Here is a 16858-nt window from a genome sequence, read left to right on the forward strand (position 1 = left end):
GAGGCATTGGGAACCCCCTCCCTTGGTTTCTGTGGAGGAAAAGGGGAAGTCTCTGAGAAGAGGTTTCACTCCATGGACTCAGCAGCTTCAGTGCTGGAGGTATCTGCTGCAGAGCACATGGGATGGATCCCATCCTCCTGGATCTGAGTGCATCTGGAGCCCAAAGCATGTCTACAAAACATATCTACAACATTCAGCCCCTACCCCCCATACCCTTCTCTTCTCCATACACACTGCAGGAGATGGCAGAAGAACGCTTGCAATAGAAATAAATTTATTCACTCTAAGAAATGTCTGCATGTTACAAAAATAAAAACGTACAGCTATTATCACAAAACCCACTTCTTTGTGTGTGTGTGTGTGTGTATAAGTTAGTGCTTTGACAAACAAACACAAAACCTGTATGCACAGTTCCAGCTGGGCCCTCTCCATCAGCTCTCCACCTGAACCGTGTTGGAGGAGAACCATTGGGACTCCAATAGAGGTGGTGGTGGTGAGGGTGGGAGTGCAGACTGGGGCAAAGGAGGGAGATGGGAGCATGGTTTATTGAGTTATTGGGTGAGCAGGAAGGACCTGGCCTGGAGGAAAGTTCATATCCACTTTGCTTGGATACATGGATGTGGCTCTGGGCAGCCTGGGCTGCTGGTTGGTGACCCTGCACATAGCAAGAGGTTGGAACTGGATGAGCACTGTGGGCCTTTGCAACCCAGGCCATTCTATGGTTCTATGCTTACTCTGTTATTTGTCTCACCTCGGTGACTGCCTGTAAGCCTTCCCATGAAGCTTCACAGGGAGAAAAAGGTGCAACGCCTACCTTAACTCAACCCCCCCTAACAATCCTCTCCAGGATGAGATGACTCACCCTACAAATGCTCTGTTTTCCTTTGCTGATGGTGCTCAGCATGGAGACAGTCCTCTCCTTTGTCTTCTGTGGCCGTGATATTGTGGGTCAGGACAAGAACCCTCCATGGGACCACAATTCCACCAAGCTGAGACCACAGGAATGTCCCAGTTATTTCTTTATCTCCATGTCTTTACCCCCCTTCAAGCCACTTCATAGGCTGGAGGGATGGGAGAAACTAAGAGGTCTGAGGACTCAGTCTAAACTGGGACCAAAAGTGTTTGTCTAACCCTAAAATAGAGCCTGGGCCATTTTTATGAAATAGGACTCAACCAGTTCAGCAGAAGGAGCAATTTTCATTTTTAAGGGTGAGGAATCAGCATCCTTATGGCAGGGCTGGGCCAAGATGATTAAAAACAAGGCACAAAGAGCTCAGCCTCGCTTTCACTGAGCTGAAGGTGACTATTAAAGGCTCCTACAGCTTTTCAGACATGAATGTTGCTGTGGGGAAACACCAATGGCTCTCTATGATGTTGTCCTCACTGGAGAAACTGGGGACCAGCTTACAAGCATCAGCACACCCCAGTGGGATGGGAAGTGCCCCCAACCTGTGCCCCTTTTAATAGGAATCCTTCAGAAAGGGGCCAGAGCTGGGAGAGCATTAGCTGAATGGAGGTGGTGGTGAGGAGGGGGTCAATCTCTTCTCCCAGTAGGGTGAGAGGTGATGGCCTCAAGCTGCTCCAGGGAAGGGGTTCAGGTTGGAAAACAGGGCAAAAAAATCTTTGGAAGCGTTGCAATGGATTGACACAGGCTGCACAGAGAGGTGGTAAATCACCATCCCTGGAGGTGCCCAGGAATGGGGCCCATGGGGCACTGAGGGATGCGGTGGGGTGGGCTGGGGTAGGACTGGAGGATCTCGGAGGGCTCTTCCAACCTTCATGATTCCAGGGATGCAAAGCAGATTGCATCCCATCCCCGCCGCAGGCAGTGTTTGCACTTGACCTTTTATCAACCTGTTTATCACAACCACAGCTGACACTCCCCATGAATCAAGAGTCTTTTTTTTCCCTTGCCAAGGCATGGAAAGACTTCTGATAAACTCACGCTCCTTACGTGCCAGGGAACCTGGAGGAGAGCAGCCTGATTTCTCCGTGGAACTTTTTGCACGTAGCATTTTCTTCTTTAGAAAACAGTCCAAGGCATCCAGGGTGTGAATTTTAGCTGATTTTGCAACCACGCTTCAAGGTCACCCAGGCTGACCACTGGGGAGGGGCCACATGTTGATGAACAGGCAGGGAAAGAGGCAAAGGGACGATGTCTGTCCCTATCACCACGGCATCACCTCCCTGAAAATACATGCTCCAAACAGCAATACTCATGGGAGCCAAGGCACTGCAAACACCAGAAGCCTCTGGCCCTGAAGCATCCTCACCTCCCATCACACATGGGATGAACCCTTCCACTGCCACAGGGTGTGGGGCAGAGCTAGGATTTCATGTCCTTGGATGTTGTGTCTGTGTCATTGCTGGTTCCCGGGGGACCATTAGGCACAGTCCCCATTGCCATCTCATTTTGAGGCTTCCATGGGATTTTATTGCCTGTGAGCTTCATAAATCTTTGTCCTGCTAAGAAATACAGTACGGGATCCAAACAGCTGTTGGTGCTGGCTAAGGGCCGGGTCACCTTATAGGCTAAATTTATAGCATTGAGGGTCTGACAGCTCAAATCCCAGCTCCGGAAGGAGTAGTACAAGGAACGAGTGACATGGAAAGGAAGGAAGCAAACGCTGAAGACCACCAGGACAATGATTATCATCTTGACCGACTTCTTCTTGGATCGGGAGAGCCGGGACATGCCCCGTGTAGGCTGTAACAGCCTGCGGGCCATGAGGCAGTAGCAGACGATGATGATGAGGAAGGGGATGCAGAAGAGAAGCACCATCATCACCGAACTGTAAATGACAAACTGGCCAAAGAGGTCTTTGCTGGAGGTGTCGTGGCAGGTGATGGTGCCGCGTCTCATGCTGGTGGTGACAAAGAAGAGAACGGGCAATTGGCAAACCACGGTCACCACCCAGACGATGACTGACACCCTGCGGGCGTAGCGGACGTGTCCCCACTGCAGGGACTTCAGTGGGTAGCAGATGCCCAGGAAGCGATGGATGCTGATGCAGAGGAGGAAGAGGATGCTGCAGTAGAGGTTGGTGTAAAACAAGAAGCGAACTATCTTGCACAAACCCACTCCAAAGGGCCAGTTGTCCCCCATGGCGTAGTAATACACCAGGAGGGGGAGGGAGACCACGTAGAGCGTGTCCGATATGGCCAGGTTGAACATGTACGTGGTGGAGGCATTCCAGGTCTTGATCCTAAAGATGAAGCCATAGAGGGCCAGTAGGTTGAGGAAGAGTCCCACCACACACACGATGCCGTAGGAGACGGGCAGCAGGACGTACTTGAAGTCCTCATCAAACACACACCTGTAGGTGTTGTTGTCAGCATTGCCTGTGACAAAGGAGCTGTTGATGACTCTGGTCCAGGCTGGAGGGGTTGATAGGTTCGCCATCACCCTAGGGGGAAGGAAAGAGGCTGTAAGAAACCCCTGGAAGAGATGACATAGATAAGGAAAACCCAGCATTGCAGCACTCCTCCCACTGATGTTGCCATCAACCACCCAACGTCCACCCAAAAGCTATGGACAGATATTGGTGGCTCACAGCCTGACCAGCACTGCCAGCTCACAGTTGAGCAATGATGTGAGTGACAGTCCTGAGTGTGGAAAACTTGGGGCTGAGCAGATAAAAGGAGTCTTATTTATCCTTATTTATCCAACCAGGCTGGATGTGGCTCTGGGCAGCCTGGGCTGCTGGTTGGTGACCCTGCACACAGCAGGGGGTTGGAACTGGATGAGCACTGTGGGCCTTTGCAACCCAGGCTGTTCTAGGATTCCATGATAATCAATGGCAGGGGGGTAGGAATCAAATGATCTTTAAAGTCCTCCCCAGTCCAAGCCATTTGATGGGTCTATGACTTGCCTTGAACAAATCCCAGATCATACCCCAAGCCTCCTTCCTCACCAGGGCCAAGCAAAAATTATATCCTGTGCTACAGAACAGCAAAGATGCTCCTTTCAGTGCTCAGCCACCCACAGCAGTTATGCATGGGAAGGAGAAGCTGATAGGAGAAAAATGGACTAGAAAGAGTGTCTGTAGACACACAGGGTCTGGCATTGTCTGTCGGAAGGGACAAGGGCCCCTTTGTGTGCTGGGACAGCCCACGACCCGGCCGACACACGATCGCCCAGCCAGCTCGTCAGCCAGGAATCAAATTAAAATGGATTTGCCTCATTTCCCATCAAACAAGCCGGGCTGACCTCTGGGGAAGCAATGGGCTGAGCCCTGTGCTGCTGCATCTTACGGGAAAATGGGGTTATGGGGGGAGCTCAGAGAACGGGATTTGGGTGAAAAGAGTTGGGATGAAGGTGTCCTTTATATGTGCATGAGGGATCAAAGACCCACAGAATCATAGAACAACTGCATTTGGAAGGGACCCCTAAAGGCCATCGGGTCCCACTGCCTGCAGTGCACAGGGACACCCACAGCTCCATCACTGCTCACAGCCCATCCCCTGACCTCAAGTGTCCGCATGGATGGGGCACCACCACTTATGCCAGTCCCTCATTGTCCTTATTGTGAAAACCCCATCTTCCAGCTCCAAGCCTTATTCCCACCTCCCTGCAGGGTCCCATAGACCCAACCAGAAATCCCAGCAACGCACTGGACAGTGTCTGTGAGCTGAGGAGAGCACTGTGCCCTGTGTGAACGTGGATGTGCCCATCTGCACAGCTCCTTCCTTGGGAAAATGAGCAAACAGAGCTCTGGGGCTGGCAACCAGAAACAGATCCCTGCTCACAAGGCAGCCCTTGTGTCCTTGCAGTCACGCTCTCGCTTTGCTTCCTTTTGCAAATGCAAAAGCCTTTCTTTTTTTCTCTCTTTTCATTTTGTTTTTCTCCTCAGTTTTGCCCGGAATTCAATGGACAGAACCCACTGTGTCCATCGGGGCCGTGGCTGTTGTCCAGCCCTGTGCCAAAGCCTCATTGCATCCGCAGTGAGTGGGTGGCAGGGGACACACGTCCAACCCAGGGGGCACCACGGAAGGGAGAAAGCAATGGAAATAACCAAGAAGGAAAAATGCTTCAGTGACAGCCAAAAGCAAACCCACCCCAATGCTTTGGGGAGGAGCAGCTGCTGCACAAGCTCTCCTGGTCCTTCCTGTGATCATGGCAGGAGAATTCCCTTCTTACAGTTGACCTTGCAGACTTTTCCAGGTGTCCTCATATACAACGAGCTCAGGGCATCGCCCTGCCTGGCTTCCTTCTCCTGTTGGTCTTAGAACCACAGAATATTTCAAGTTGGAAGGGACCATAAGGATCACGGAGTCCAACCCCTGGTTCCACACAAGACTATCAAAAATCAGCCCTTGTGTCTGGGAGTATTGCCCAGCCTCAATGAATCTGTTGGCAGCAGCTGGTTCTCTTTGTAGCGTGGCTTCATCCACGGATGGAGCTGAGGTTTGGGCACCCAGAGCTGGTCTGGATCCATCCATGCATGGAAATGCAGTGGCACGTTGGCACTGTGATCCCATCAGCCATGTGCATGGGCATACAGACATCCAAGGGCACAGCCACGTGATGCTCACATCCCAAAATGCTCCTGTAACAGGATCCACCCGGGCAGGGGACACTGAGTCCCATTGCCTGGAGGGGACTGTCAGCACAGGAGGACACACACCAAGGTCATGGGCACCCAATGGATACAGAGGAGCACTGGGTTGGACATGAATCACTCAATGGCTCAGGTTGGGAGGGACCCCCAAGTCCCAACCCCATGCTGTGGTCAGGGTTGCCCAATACCACACCATGTACTGGAGCAGGGAGCCCAGGGCCCCCTCCAACCCCACTCCTCAACTCACCAAATCCCAATTCCAGGCCCCTTTCTCAGCCTTCCCATCAAATTTCAAACCCAAGCCACCAAAGCAAGCCAGCTGTGGCCACGGTGAATGCACCACGCTGGGGATGAATGAGCCATCCCTGGTAATGAATGGGGATTCACTCATTGGCAGAGCCTCTTGCATACACTGGTGCCTCCTCTGGCACAAGCACCATTTGTGCCGGAGGACAAAACCACGCTCCATTTACTGCATAGTTCCCGACAGCTCCTTTGCAATGGCCACAAGGACAGCGTGGGTGTTTTCCCTGCCCTAATTGCACACGTTCCCCCGACTCATCAAAATCCCTGAGCAGGATCAGGAGCTGCTCAAGACGTCAGGAAGGGAACAACCCGGCATTGCCGGGACTGCAGTCAAAATCCTCCATAACCCAAAGGAAACAGCAGCTGGTACTGAGCCCACTCGGCCAGAGAGGGGAGCGCACTGAAACCAGAGCCTCACAAAGCGGTGTGCTTTTCATCTGCCCTTTCCAAGCTGATCTGTTTCCCTCCAGGATGACTCCATAGAGGCTGAGCTGCCTCCTCCTCCTACTGTGCACACAGTGCTGCCAGGCTGGGCATTTCACAGAGTGACAGAATGGCCTGGGTTACAAAGGTCCACGATGATCATGTAGTTCCGACCCCCTGCTGTGTGCAGGGTCACCAACCAGCAGCCCAGGCTGCCCAGAGCCACATCCAGCCTGGCCTTGAATGCCTGCAGGGATGGGGCATCCACAGCCTCCTTGGGCAACCTGTTCCAGTGCGTCACCACCCTCGGGGTGTAAAACTCCCTCCTCGGATCCAACCTAAACCTCCCCTGTCTCACTTTAAAACCATTCCCCCTTTCCATTTCACCTGCTCCATCCCTTTCCAACCTCCTGCAAAAAGCTGGCAGGGAATCCCCCCAATAACCCCAATGAATCCACACAAATCTGAATCTACCCCCATTGAGCCTCTGCCTCTTGCAGTCCCAACACCTCTCACCTTCACCAGCAGTACATTACAGCCCCAATTAACCACAGCCAAATGAGCAACAAGTCATTAAACCCAACAGCACGTGTGCTCACACACAATTCAGGCTGCCTTCGTTGGGCTGGCCCCGCTCCCAGCACAGCAGCTCTTTGGGTGGAGGCAAACAGCACCTGGCCCATATTTAATCCTTTGGTCGCCGCTCTAAGCGCTCCCCTTGGAAGGGATTGACTATTGAGTTCAATACAATGATCCCAATGGGTCCCTTCCATCTCAGGGTGTTCTATGATTCTACCAATGTGAAATAAGGTTGGGAGATATCACAGCTGTCAGGCCCAGCCCAAAACGGGGCCGAACCCCAACACGGTGAGCACACCTTCCTACACAGCAGCAAAAGGGCTTTGCAGCTCATCACTCCCCAAATGGGAGATGCTCGGCGTGAAGAAGGGATGAACGCTGGGTTATCCCCTCGCTCCGCACCCTGCTGGCTGGGGGCCATAGGGCGCAGCTCCTTTCACAAGGGCGTAAATGAGGAAGAGGAACTGAGGAAGGCTGCCGGCTGCATTGCAGTCGCTCTAAGGGCAGCAGCCCCATTGCTGCTCGCATAGGAAGGCAGCGTCTCGCCAAACGCGTTTTGCAAGGAAAGGTGAGAAGTAAAAGGTGAAGGAGAAGACAGAGCTGAGATGCTTCGCTCCCAAAGCCCCCCCCCACTCCACTGCCCCGCTCCCAGCTCAGGGGGGCGGAGGTGTTTTCGGAGGTGCCGAAAGGAATTAAAAGGCTTCCGAAAACAAAGGTGAGAACGAAGCAAAGAGAACGAAAAGACCCCACAAAGAGATGGGGAGGGGACGGCGAGACGCTGAACGGAGAAGGAAAAGCCGCGGTGAATGGGGAGGGGGCAACCCTAGAGCTGAGGACGGGGAATCTGCGTCTAGAGCCCCGTCACCCCTCGGAGAGCGGAGAGACGGAGAGTAGAAGAGATTCCGTCGGGTTAACGCGGTGAGCAATGGAAGCGTTGGGGGCAGAAAGCAGCAGAGGAGCCCCGAGCCGTCCGCACCGCGCCACGCGTAACCCTCCCGCTGCGGCTTTGGGTCCGTATTTGGTGGGTTTGGAGGCACTTTTAGTTCCTGTGCTCAATGGGAGAGTCCCCCTCCCCCGGTTCGGTGCCGGTTGTCCCCTCTCACCGGGCCGGGCCGATCCGTGCCGCCGTTCACCCCGCAGCGCTCCGCTCATCCCCCGCGTTGCGCTCCCACCGCCTGCGGCTGCACCGCGGATCCCGGCGGCTGCGAGGAGAAGGACGGGGCGGACCTGGGGCTGCACCGCCCCCCCCTCGGGGTTAAGGGTGGGATCGGGAACCGGGCCCGATCCTCCGCCCCGGGAGAAGGGATGGGGAGGTCGGGACCGGAGATGGGAGCGACTCCAGACCGCCCCCGTGAGGGGCTGGGAGGGGACTGGGACGGGGGTGGACCTCCCCCCCCCCCACCACCACCTCCAACGATGGGACAGTGCTATGATAGGGTCGGGGCCGAGATTCTGTCCCCCACTGACGGAACCATGAATGGGACAGGAGTTGGAACCTCTCGGAAGCGGAGCTGGGGCTGGGATTGGAACGGAACCCACCCCTCCAACGATGGGACCATGGGTAGGACCAGGGCTGAAGTTAGGGATAGACCCTCCCTGTGATGGGACCGTGGATGAGATTGGGGATGGGAGTGGAATTGGGCTTCCTCAGTGAGGGAATTGAGGCTGTAACTAGGGATAGACCTCCCCCAGTGATGGGACCATAAATGGGACCAAAGTTATAACTCTCTCCCCCTCACCCGGGGTGATGGGATCATGGGTGGGGCTGGGACCAGGCTCCCCAGGGATGGGACCAGGGCTGAACTCCCAAGCATTTCTCTGGTGATGAGGTTACAGTTGGGATAAGAAGTGAATCTCTTCCCAATGATGGCATCATAGATGGGACTGAGGCTGGGGCCAGAGCAGGAACTCCACTTGGTGGTGGGACTGTGGTGATGGGACCATGGATGGGGCTGAGGCTGGGACTGGAGATGGAGCTGCACCTCCCTCCACAAGGTGATGTGACCATGGATGGGATCAGGGCCAGACCCCTGAAATGACAGAACTGGGGCTGGGACTGTCTCCCAGTTACTACTCCAGTGGTGGCACCATGACCAAGACCAGAGCTGGACCCCCATTCTGATGATGGAACCATAGATGGGATCAGGTCTGGGACCAGACCAAGATCTCTCCACTTCTTGTTGTGGCCATTGGTGATCCCAATCAGACCACTTTCCATGGTGATGGGACCACGGATAGGATTGGGAATGGGACTGGAACTGGACCCCTCCAGGACGGTAGGAACATGGATTGGAGCAGGACTAGGGGTGTGAGTGGAAGGGACTGATGCTGAGGCCTGAGTTGGACCCACATCAGGATGATGGGACTCTGAATAGGACCAGGGCTGGAGCCAAAAGACCAGTGATGGGGCAATGGATGGAACTGGGGGGCTAGGATGGATGGAGCAGGACTCTGCCACCTCTGTAATGAACCATGAATGGGAACAGGACTGGGACTGGAGCTGGAAATCTCTCTACTCCTGTGCTGAGCTCACGGATAGGACTGGGGTCAGATCCTTCCTGAAGATGAGATAATGGATGAGATCAGGTCGCTGACCCACCCATTGAAGGGTTCATGGATGCCACTGGGTTCCCACTTTACATCCTGGAGCCAGCCCAGGACATGGAGCAGCTGCATTGGGTGAAGGAATCCCAAGATCAGAACCAGAGAGGGAAAAGGGCCTGAAACCATCTGGAGACTCCTTCATGCTGGGGCCTGGCAGCTGTCTCAGCCCCCCAAATGTGGGACCCTGTCCCACAATAAATGTCCTCAAGCTGTGCTGCAGCAGCTGCTGGTGCAGCATGTCCCTGCCACAAGCCAGCTGTGTCACTATGGGAAGCAAAGGGATGGGGAACGTGATGTGACAGTGGGACTTTGAGGCCATCGGGGCTCTATGCTGGTGCTCTCAGGAGTTCTCAGTTCCCAAACATAGGTCATATCCTGCAGAGGGCTGCAGACGCATTGAAACCCCTCTGGGAAGCAGAGAGCCTACAGGGTCCTCCAGCCCTGCTATGAAGATGTCCTGGGCTCTGTCCTTGCATGATGCATCCACAGGTAGAAGGCAGATCCTCCTCCTGCACCTGAGTCCACTCCTGCGTGGGCTCCCTGCAGGCACCCTTCCTGAAGGAGGCCGGGATGACCGTAAAGCAGTCAGAAGGGGGAAACAAACTGATGCCATCTATTATTTAGAGGCTGAAAGTGGCGGCTGCTGCGGAGGCATTATGAGGATATGAGCATTTGGCGCCGTGCAACCGTTGCCGGCCCTCCGTGCCAAAAAAACAGAGCCTGTTTCCTTCTTCTGATGTCATTTGTTTGAGGAGGGAAAACAATGCATCACGGCGCAGCTATTTGGGCTTGATAAGGGAGGAACGCCAGGTCTGGTGCTTGTGGTGGGGGGGATGCGGGGACGGAGCCCCTGGATGAGGCTTTGGAGGGTGGATTTGTCCTGCTGGGACAGCAGGGAGCTCAGGAAGGGCAGAGATGTGTCCTGCTGTGTTAAGCCTGGCTCTCTGGGATTTAATTAATCCAGACTGGTTTGGCTCTGAGATAGATGCACAGCTCTAATAGCACCCACAGGCAGTGAGCTGTCGGTACCCAACAATGCATAGTGGTGGATGTGGATGTGGATGTGGATGTGGATGTGGATGTGGATGTGGATGTGGATGTGGATGTGGATGTGGATGTGGATGTGGATGTTGTGGTCCACTTGGTTGCTCCCACCCCTGCATAATGATGGTGCCATCCCAGCATCAGCCTCCAAAGCCCTCAGTATCTCTCCTTCCAAAGGGATTGGTGCACCATGGCCAAAGACGTCCCAGCTTTGGCCTATGGGCATTGATGCTCCCAGATCTGGGCATAGGCAGCTCTTCCATCCTGAGATACTACACTTCCTTCACTGGGTCACCATCCCCGGGGGTATTCCAGACCCATGGGGATGTGGCAGTGAGGGCTGTGGGCAGTGGGTATGGTGGGTTGTGCTGGGGTTGGCCGTGGGGACTTTGGAGATCTCCAACCCACATGAATCTGGAACTTTATGTTCCCAGGCTCCGTGTCCCCTCTAACCCACCCTGCTTATCTCCACCCTTTTTGTGTATGAGCAGAGGAATGGGATGGCCACCCCTTGCCCAGACTGGACAGAGAGGATCCAACCACCCCTAAAAATCCCCATTTTCTATTTCCAGAGCCTCCAAAACAGCTTCCATGAGCCAAACAGAGGCAGATGTTACAAATCCAGCTACAGAGAAGTGAATGATTTGCACAGCTGCAACTGCACGTCTGAGCCGAGCAGCTCTACTCATTAGAGAGGACTTGGCCCTCAGCCCCACATTTCTCTTAATGTCTCCATTTTTCTCTGCCTTGGCAGTAATGCAGGTTTCTAAGACGCTCTCAAAACATTTCCGTGCTGTCCAGCAGGGAGGAATGCAGTTGTGTGTAGGGTTACAGGAACAGGAGGAACAGGAAGGCTGGAGGGCAACGTCACCATCATTGCTGCTGTTGTCTGTGCCCAACTCAGAGCGTCTCTATGGGTGCAGGGAGATCATAGAGGGGATATGGAGATGGGGAAGGGTCTGGAGGACCAAATTGGTGAGGAGGGGCTGAGGGCCCTTGAGTTGTTAGGCCCAGAGTGGAGGAGGTTGAGGAGGGGCCTCATGGCAGCACTGCAGCAACTCATGGTCCTACAGACCCTCATGGCAACCCTACAGTTCTTCATGGCAACCCCATGGCTCCATCATGGCAACCCTATAGCCCCATCATGGCAAACCTATAGCTCCCTTATAGTTACCCTACAGCTCTTCATGGCGACCCCACAGCTCCATCATGGCAACCCTATAGCCCCATCATGGCAACCCTACAGCTCTTCATGCTGACCCTATAGCTCCATCATGGCAACCCCATAGCTCCATCATGGCAACCATATAGCCCCATCGTAGCAACCCTACAGCTTCCTTGTGGTTCCTCATGGCAAACCTACAGCTCTTCATAGGAACCCTACAGCTCTTCATGGCGACCCTATAGCCCCATCATGGCAACCCTATAGCCTCATCGTGGCAACCCTTCAGCTCCCTTATGGTTCTTCATGGCAACCCTACAGCTCCCTCATAGCATCCCTACAACTCCCTTATGGTTCTTCACAGCAATCCTACAGCTCTTCATGGTGACCCTATAGCCCCATCATGGCAACCCTACAGCTCCCTTATGGTTCCTCATGGCAAACCTACAGCTCTTCATAGGAACCCTACAGCTCTTCATAGCAACCCTACAGCTCTTCATGGCAACCCCATAGCTCCATCATGGCAACCCTATAGCCTCATCGTGGCAACCCTACAGCTCCCTTATGGTTCCTCATGGCAACCCTACAGCTCTTCATGGTGACCCTATAGCTCCATCATGGCAACCATATAGCCCCATCGTAGCAACCCTATAGCCCCATCATGGCAACCCTTCAGCTCCCTTATGGTTCTTCATGGCAACTCTACACCTCTTCATGGTGACCCTATAGCCCCATCATGGCAAACCTACAGCTCCCTTATGGTTCCTCATGGCAACCCTACAGCTCTTCATGGTGACCCTATAGCTCCATCATGGCAACCCCATAGTTCCATCATGGCAACCCTATAGCCCCATCGTGGCAACCCTACAGCTCCCTTATGGTTCCTCATGGCAAACCTACAGCTCTTCATGGCAACCCTACAGCTCCCTCCTGTAGTTCCTCATGATAACCCTACAGCTCCTCATGGCTGCCCTACATCTCCTCACAGGGTCATGAAGGGACAATCCAGTTGGACAGCAGAACACCATCCATGGTGGTGAACCCCAATGGGCTGTGAATGGAGTGGGATCGATACCCACTGGCAACATGCAAGGGGTCTTTCCCACCATCCAGCCCAGCAGAAAAGTGGCACTGATGGCTCCATCCTCTCTTCATGCAGCAAACCCATCTGAGCACTGAGCTGTTTGCTATTCCTCCCTATTTCCCAGCTGCCAGCTTTCTGCATGGTGCTAGCAAACTACAGGAGCATCCCCTTCCCACAAGGGAGATGCTTGCTGTGCATTTGGGGCTGCCACGGCCTCCCAGGTGGAACAGAAGCACAAGGATGCCTTTATGGCTGACAGCTTTGCTTTGTAAAAGCCTTCAATAAGCAGCCTGTTGGGGGAGGCGTGTTAAAATTAACACATTGGTGTGGCCTATGTGTGCCGTGGGCTGCCTGGATAATGGCCAGTGAGACTGAGGGTTGAAAATCGAACCAAAAACACACTGCAGTAGGAATGGGGTCTTATCTGAAGGTTGGTTTTGGGGGGGGTTTTGAGTGGAAGGGTGGAAGAGGAGTCTGGGGTGGGGACTGCTGCCTTGGGAGCAGTGATGCTGCTGGAAGGGGCTTTGCACAGATCCTGGCAGCATTGGGAGGGATGAGAGAAGTATAGAGCATGTGCTCTGAAACTGAGCCCTTCTAAAAACAGCAGCAGTGACTGTATACTCTGTGGTCTGTGCCCAAAGCGGTGCCCGAGGAAAAGCTGCCTCCCAAAGGACTCGTTTCTCCATCTGCAGAACCTGAGAAGGGCACGGGGCCACTGACTGCAGCATGAAGGAACGTGTGTGAGCCCAGGCTGTAGGGGTCTGCTCCCCTCAGCTCACCATGAGGGGATGCACAGCACAGGTCCCACCCTGGAATCCCTTTGTTCCCAAAAAAAACCCAACTGCTCTCAATACAGGGCTTTTGAATGGACTTCCTTCCCTTCCTGCTCCAAAATAACCCGTGTGTCCTTGGGGATATCCATACTGAGATGACCCAGAGCACAGGGCTGGATGGGCAGAGGGACACGCGGGTACCAGGGAGAAGCAGGAGGTCCTGGCCATGGAGTGGGATCACCATCCCCGGAGGTATCCTAATAGGGATGTGGTCAGTGGTGGGGTGGGATGGGGTTGGACGTGGGGATCTTGAATGTCTTTTCCAACCTGAATGATTCTCACTGCTCTCTGCAGCTCCATGTGCTGAAGGATGCTACTTGCCCAGCTTGTCCAAGGGGGTGTTCATCTAAATCAAGGTGGAAGGAGCTCACCAAGCCAAACTTCAGACCCCAAGCTGAGTCTGCCCTGACTTGATGAGGGATTCCCCAAGCCCAAGGACTCATTCTGCTTCCTGCCTCCTGCACACACATCATCCCCAGAGTGGCTTCCCCGTGGAGACAAACCCCATTTGAAGCAAAGCCACATGAAGAGCCACCCCAGTTCTTGATAGAAATGAGAATCAAAAATCAAAGAATTAAGAATCATAGAATTCTTGACAGAAAGAACTTGATAATTCTTTATTATGAGAGTGGTGAGTTGCTGGAACAGCTGCCCAGAGAGGCTGTGGATGCCCCGTCCATCCCTGGAGGTGTTCAAGGCCAGCTTGGATGGGGCCCTGGGCAGCCTGGGCTGGTATCAATGTGGAGGTTGGTGGCCCTGTATGTGGTGGGGGGTTGGAGCTTCATGATCCTTGAGGTCTCTTCCAACCCAACCATCCTATGACTCTGTGATTCTATGATAGAACCCTGTGGGAGGTGATTTCCCATTTACCATCAATCGATCCCAACTTGAGAGGTGATTTTGACATGCAGAATGAAGAGCTCTGTGGCTGGGATGGGATCAGAGCACTCTGGGAGCTGGAAATCCAACCTACCCTGATTTATTGGGGATAGAAGGAAACACAGGGTGATGGCTGTGTGCTCCCTCAGCATGGCTTTCTTGACCCCCATTTTCCTGCACCCACCACCAGCCCTCCCCAGAACCGGGTCCGGCCTGAAGGCTCGCTCACAGCCCGTGTCCTTGTCGGAGGGCCAATATTCTTATCTCATGCCTGGCTGGCTTTGCTTTCTTGGATCTTTGCCACTGCAGCTAAAATAACTCTCTCACCCCTCCCCTCTTGCAAAGGTCGCGTTCCAGGGATGAATCCAGAGCCTCCCAGGCTGGATTTTGGGCTTAGGATCATGGATGGAGCCAACACGGATCCAGAGCATTGTGTGTGCCCACAGTGCTGGCGGTGCCCTGGGTGGGAGCAGCCTCAGCACCAGCACTTCCATTGCCCTCAGCTCTCTGGGAAGCCGACTATCAGCTGAGCACACCTCCATTCCTCCTCACTCAGGCACTTATTTCCTTGTAGATCTGCCTCTCACCCTTGAGCAGTACTGGAAAGTCCAGATGGGTGAAAACAAGTTTGCAGGCAATAGTTTGTTTAACCGACGGGTACAGTCGGTTTTGTGCTTGTTTTCTTTCTCTTTTTTTTTTCTTTCTCCCCAGAATAAGTCTTGAAATCAAAAGGAGAGTTTCCAAGCTAAATACGAGTGGGGAGCAATTGAGTGCTTAATGAAGTGGGTGCTGGTCAGGACGTCGCAAAAGGAAAACATAAATCGTGTCTAAGGATGCGTGTAGGCAAGGAGGGAGGGAAGGAGGAGGGGAATGAACCCGTCATCGCCAAGGAAAGGGAGTCTGGCAGCACATAGCTCATGAAACATGGGTAGAGAGAGGAGTGCACGACCTTCCAACCTGAGTTATCCCAGCATCTTCTGCTCAGTGGAACCCCACAGACTGGGGTCAGACTGAAGGTGCAAAGCCATGTCAGCAATGGAGCAGCCCAGACCTACAGTCGTCTGTAGGTATGGTAAAGGGGGGACGGTTGGACTAGATGATCTTGTACGTCCTTTCCAACCTTTTGATTCTATGATTCTATGATTCTACAGTTAACCAGGGTCAGGATTTGGGCTGCCACCTGAATTTCCTCCCTCAACCCTTCATGAAACCAATAGCTTGGAGTGATCTCTGATAGGAAGGCATTGTGTCTTGTGTTAGAGATCCACGTGGAAATCCTAGTGCCTTCTACCCAGCTGGTCCTGATGTTTAACACTGCTGCTTCTCTGCAGTCTCTGCCCTGTGCATGACTGGTGCTTTATGCATTTTGAGCTTAGCCATCCATTGACCAAAAGGCCCTTTGGCACACAACATGGGGCCTCATGCCATGCAAGCCAAGTATTGATCTCCCCTGTAGCAACCAGGGCAGGTCTTTTTGGGAAGGAGAAGCTGAACTGATCTTTTCTGGGCTGAAAACTGAAGGGTTGGAGGGTGGTCACAAGCAGAAGCTCCTCAGCCTGTTTCAAGTCAAGGGGAAGACCCTAAGTTTGCAATGGAGATGAATTACGCACAAGGTTCCCCATGAAAAGTAGATGATGGTTTTGCTCCCAATGGGGCTCACACTGGTTAGAAAACACCACGAGGAAGCCTTTTCCCCTCAGCTAAGTGCCTGCAGGTGTTTCCTGGCTGGGTTCTCCCTTTCAGTGAGTCAGCTGTGGGGTGGCCATGGTAAAGCATAGGGATGTGCTTGGAGCCTCAGCAAGGACCAAGAACCTTTATTTTGGAATAAATAGACCATCTGATAAGAAAAAGCCAGGAATAGAAAATATGAAGAGTGGGTATGTGCGAGGGAAATGGAGGGAGATTTATCCACAGATAGGTTGCCACCAGGGAGAGGGATATTCTCCCTGGTCCCTCCAGTTTCCATAGGAGTGAGTCACTCATCTTCCTGCAGCAGGAGGAACCCCTCCCTCTCTTGGGGAGTCCTCTGGGTTGGCTCTTTAGTGACCTTTGAATGAAGAAGCTATTTTGGAACACGGTGCCACGCTTCTTCCCACGTCTGCTGGGCCCAGCAGTGAGGCTGGGGACCCCCAGCATCATGGTGGCCCTATGTGTCTCTGTGGGTCTGTGTTCTCTGTCCAACTGTGGCCATGGGGTGATGGGAACCTGTCAGACCAGAGGGAAAAGCTGATGGACACCACTGGGCAGGTCCAGCACAGCCCTGGGGCAGCATCCACTTGTACCCACAGCTCTGGAATGAGGGGTCTGAGGTCATCTGCCATGGTGTCCATGGGGAGATAGGAGAAGGTCATCTTATAGGGTTCTGGTTTTAGAGCTTCCAGGG

The 16858-nt window shown here is 53.6% G+C and overlaps 1 protein-coding gene and 1 long non-coding RNA gene across 3 annotated transcripts; one reads left to right on the forward strand and one right to left on the reverse strand.

Annotated features, from left to right (window-relative positions):
• Positions 1-252: 252 nt before the first annotated feature.
• Positions 253-8167, reverse strand: P2RY2 (purinergic receptor P2Y2). Of its 2 annotated transcripts, none has more exons than XM_015852668.3 (2): positions 7907-8167; positions 253-3407 (listed from the first exon to the last, which is right to left on the reverse strand). In XM_015852668.3, the coding sequence occupies exon 2, from the start codon at positions 3401-3403 to the stop codon at positions 2327-2329; it is 1077 nt and encodes a 358-aa protein (XP_015708154.2). In that variant the 5' UTR covers positions 3404-3407; positions 7907-8167; the 3' UTR covers positions 253-2326. The 2 variants fall into 2 exon arrangements, with proteins under 2 accessions (XP_015708154.2, XP_015708155.2); XM_015852669.3 differs by having other exon boundaries at positions 7973-8109.
• Positions 8168-8277: 110 nt separating this feature from the next.
• Positions 8278-14198, forward strand: LOC146762914 (uncharacterized). The gene is made up of 2 exons (XR_014942284.1): positions 8278-8430; positions 13891-14198. It is a non-coding gene; the product is annotated as an uncharacterized LOC146762914 (long non-coding RNA).
• The last annotated feature ends 2660 nt before the right edge of the window (positions 14199-16858 follow it).

The sequence above is a fragment of the Coturnix japonica genome, chromosome 1 (genome assembly GCF_054131305.1).
Source record: "Coturnix japonica strain WE chromosome 1, WE-NBRP24, whole genome shotgun sequence".
Lineage (NCBI taxonomy): Eukaryota > Metazoa > Chordata > Aves > Galliformes > Phasianidae > Coturnix > Coturnix japonica.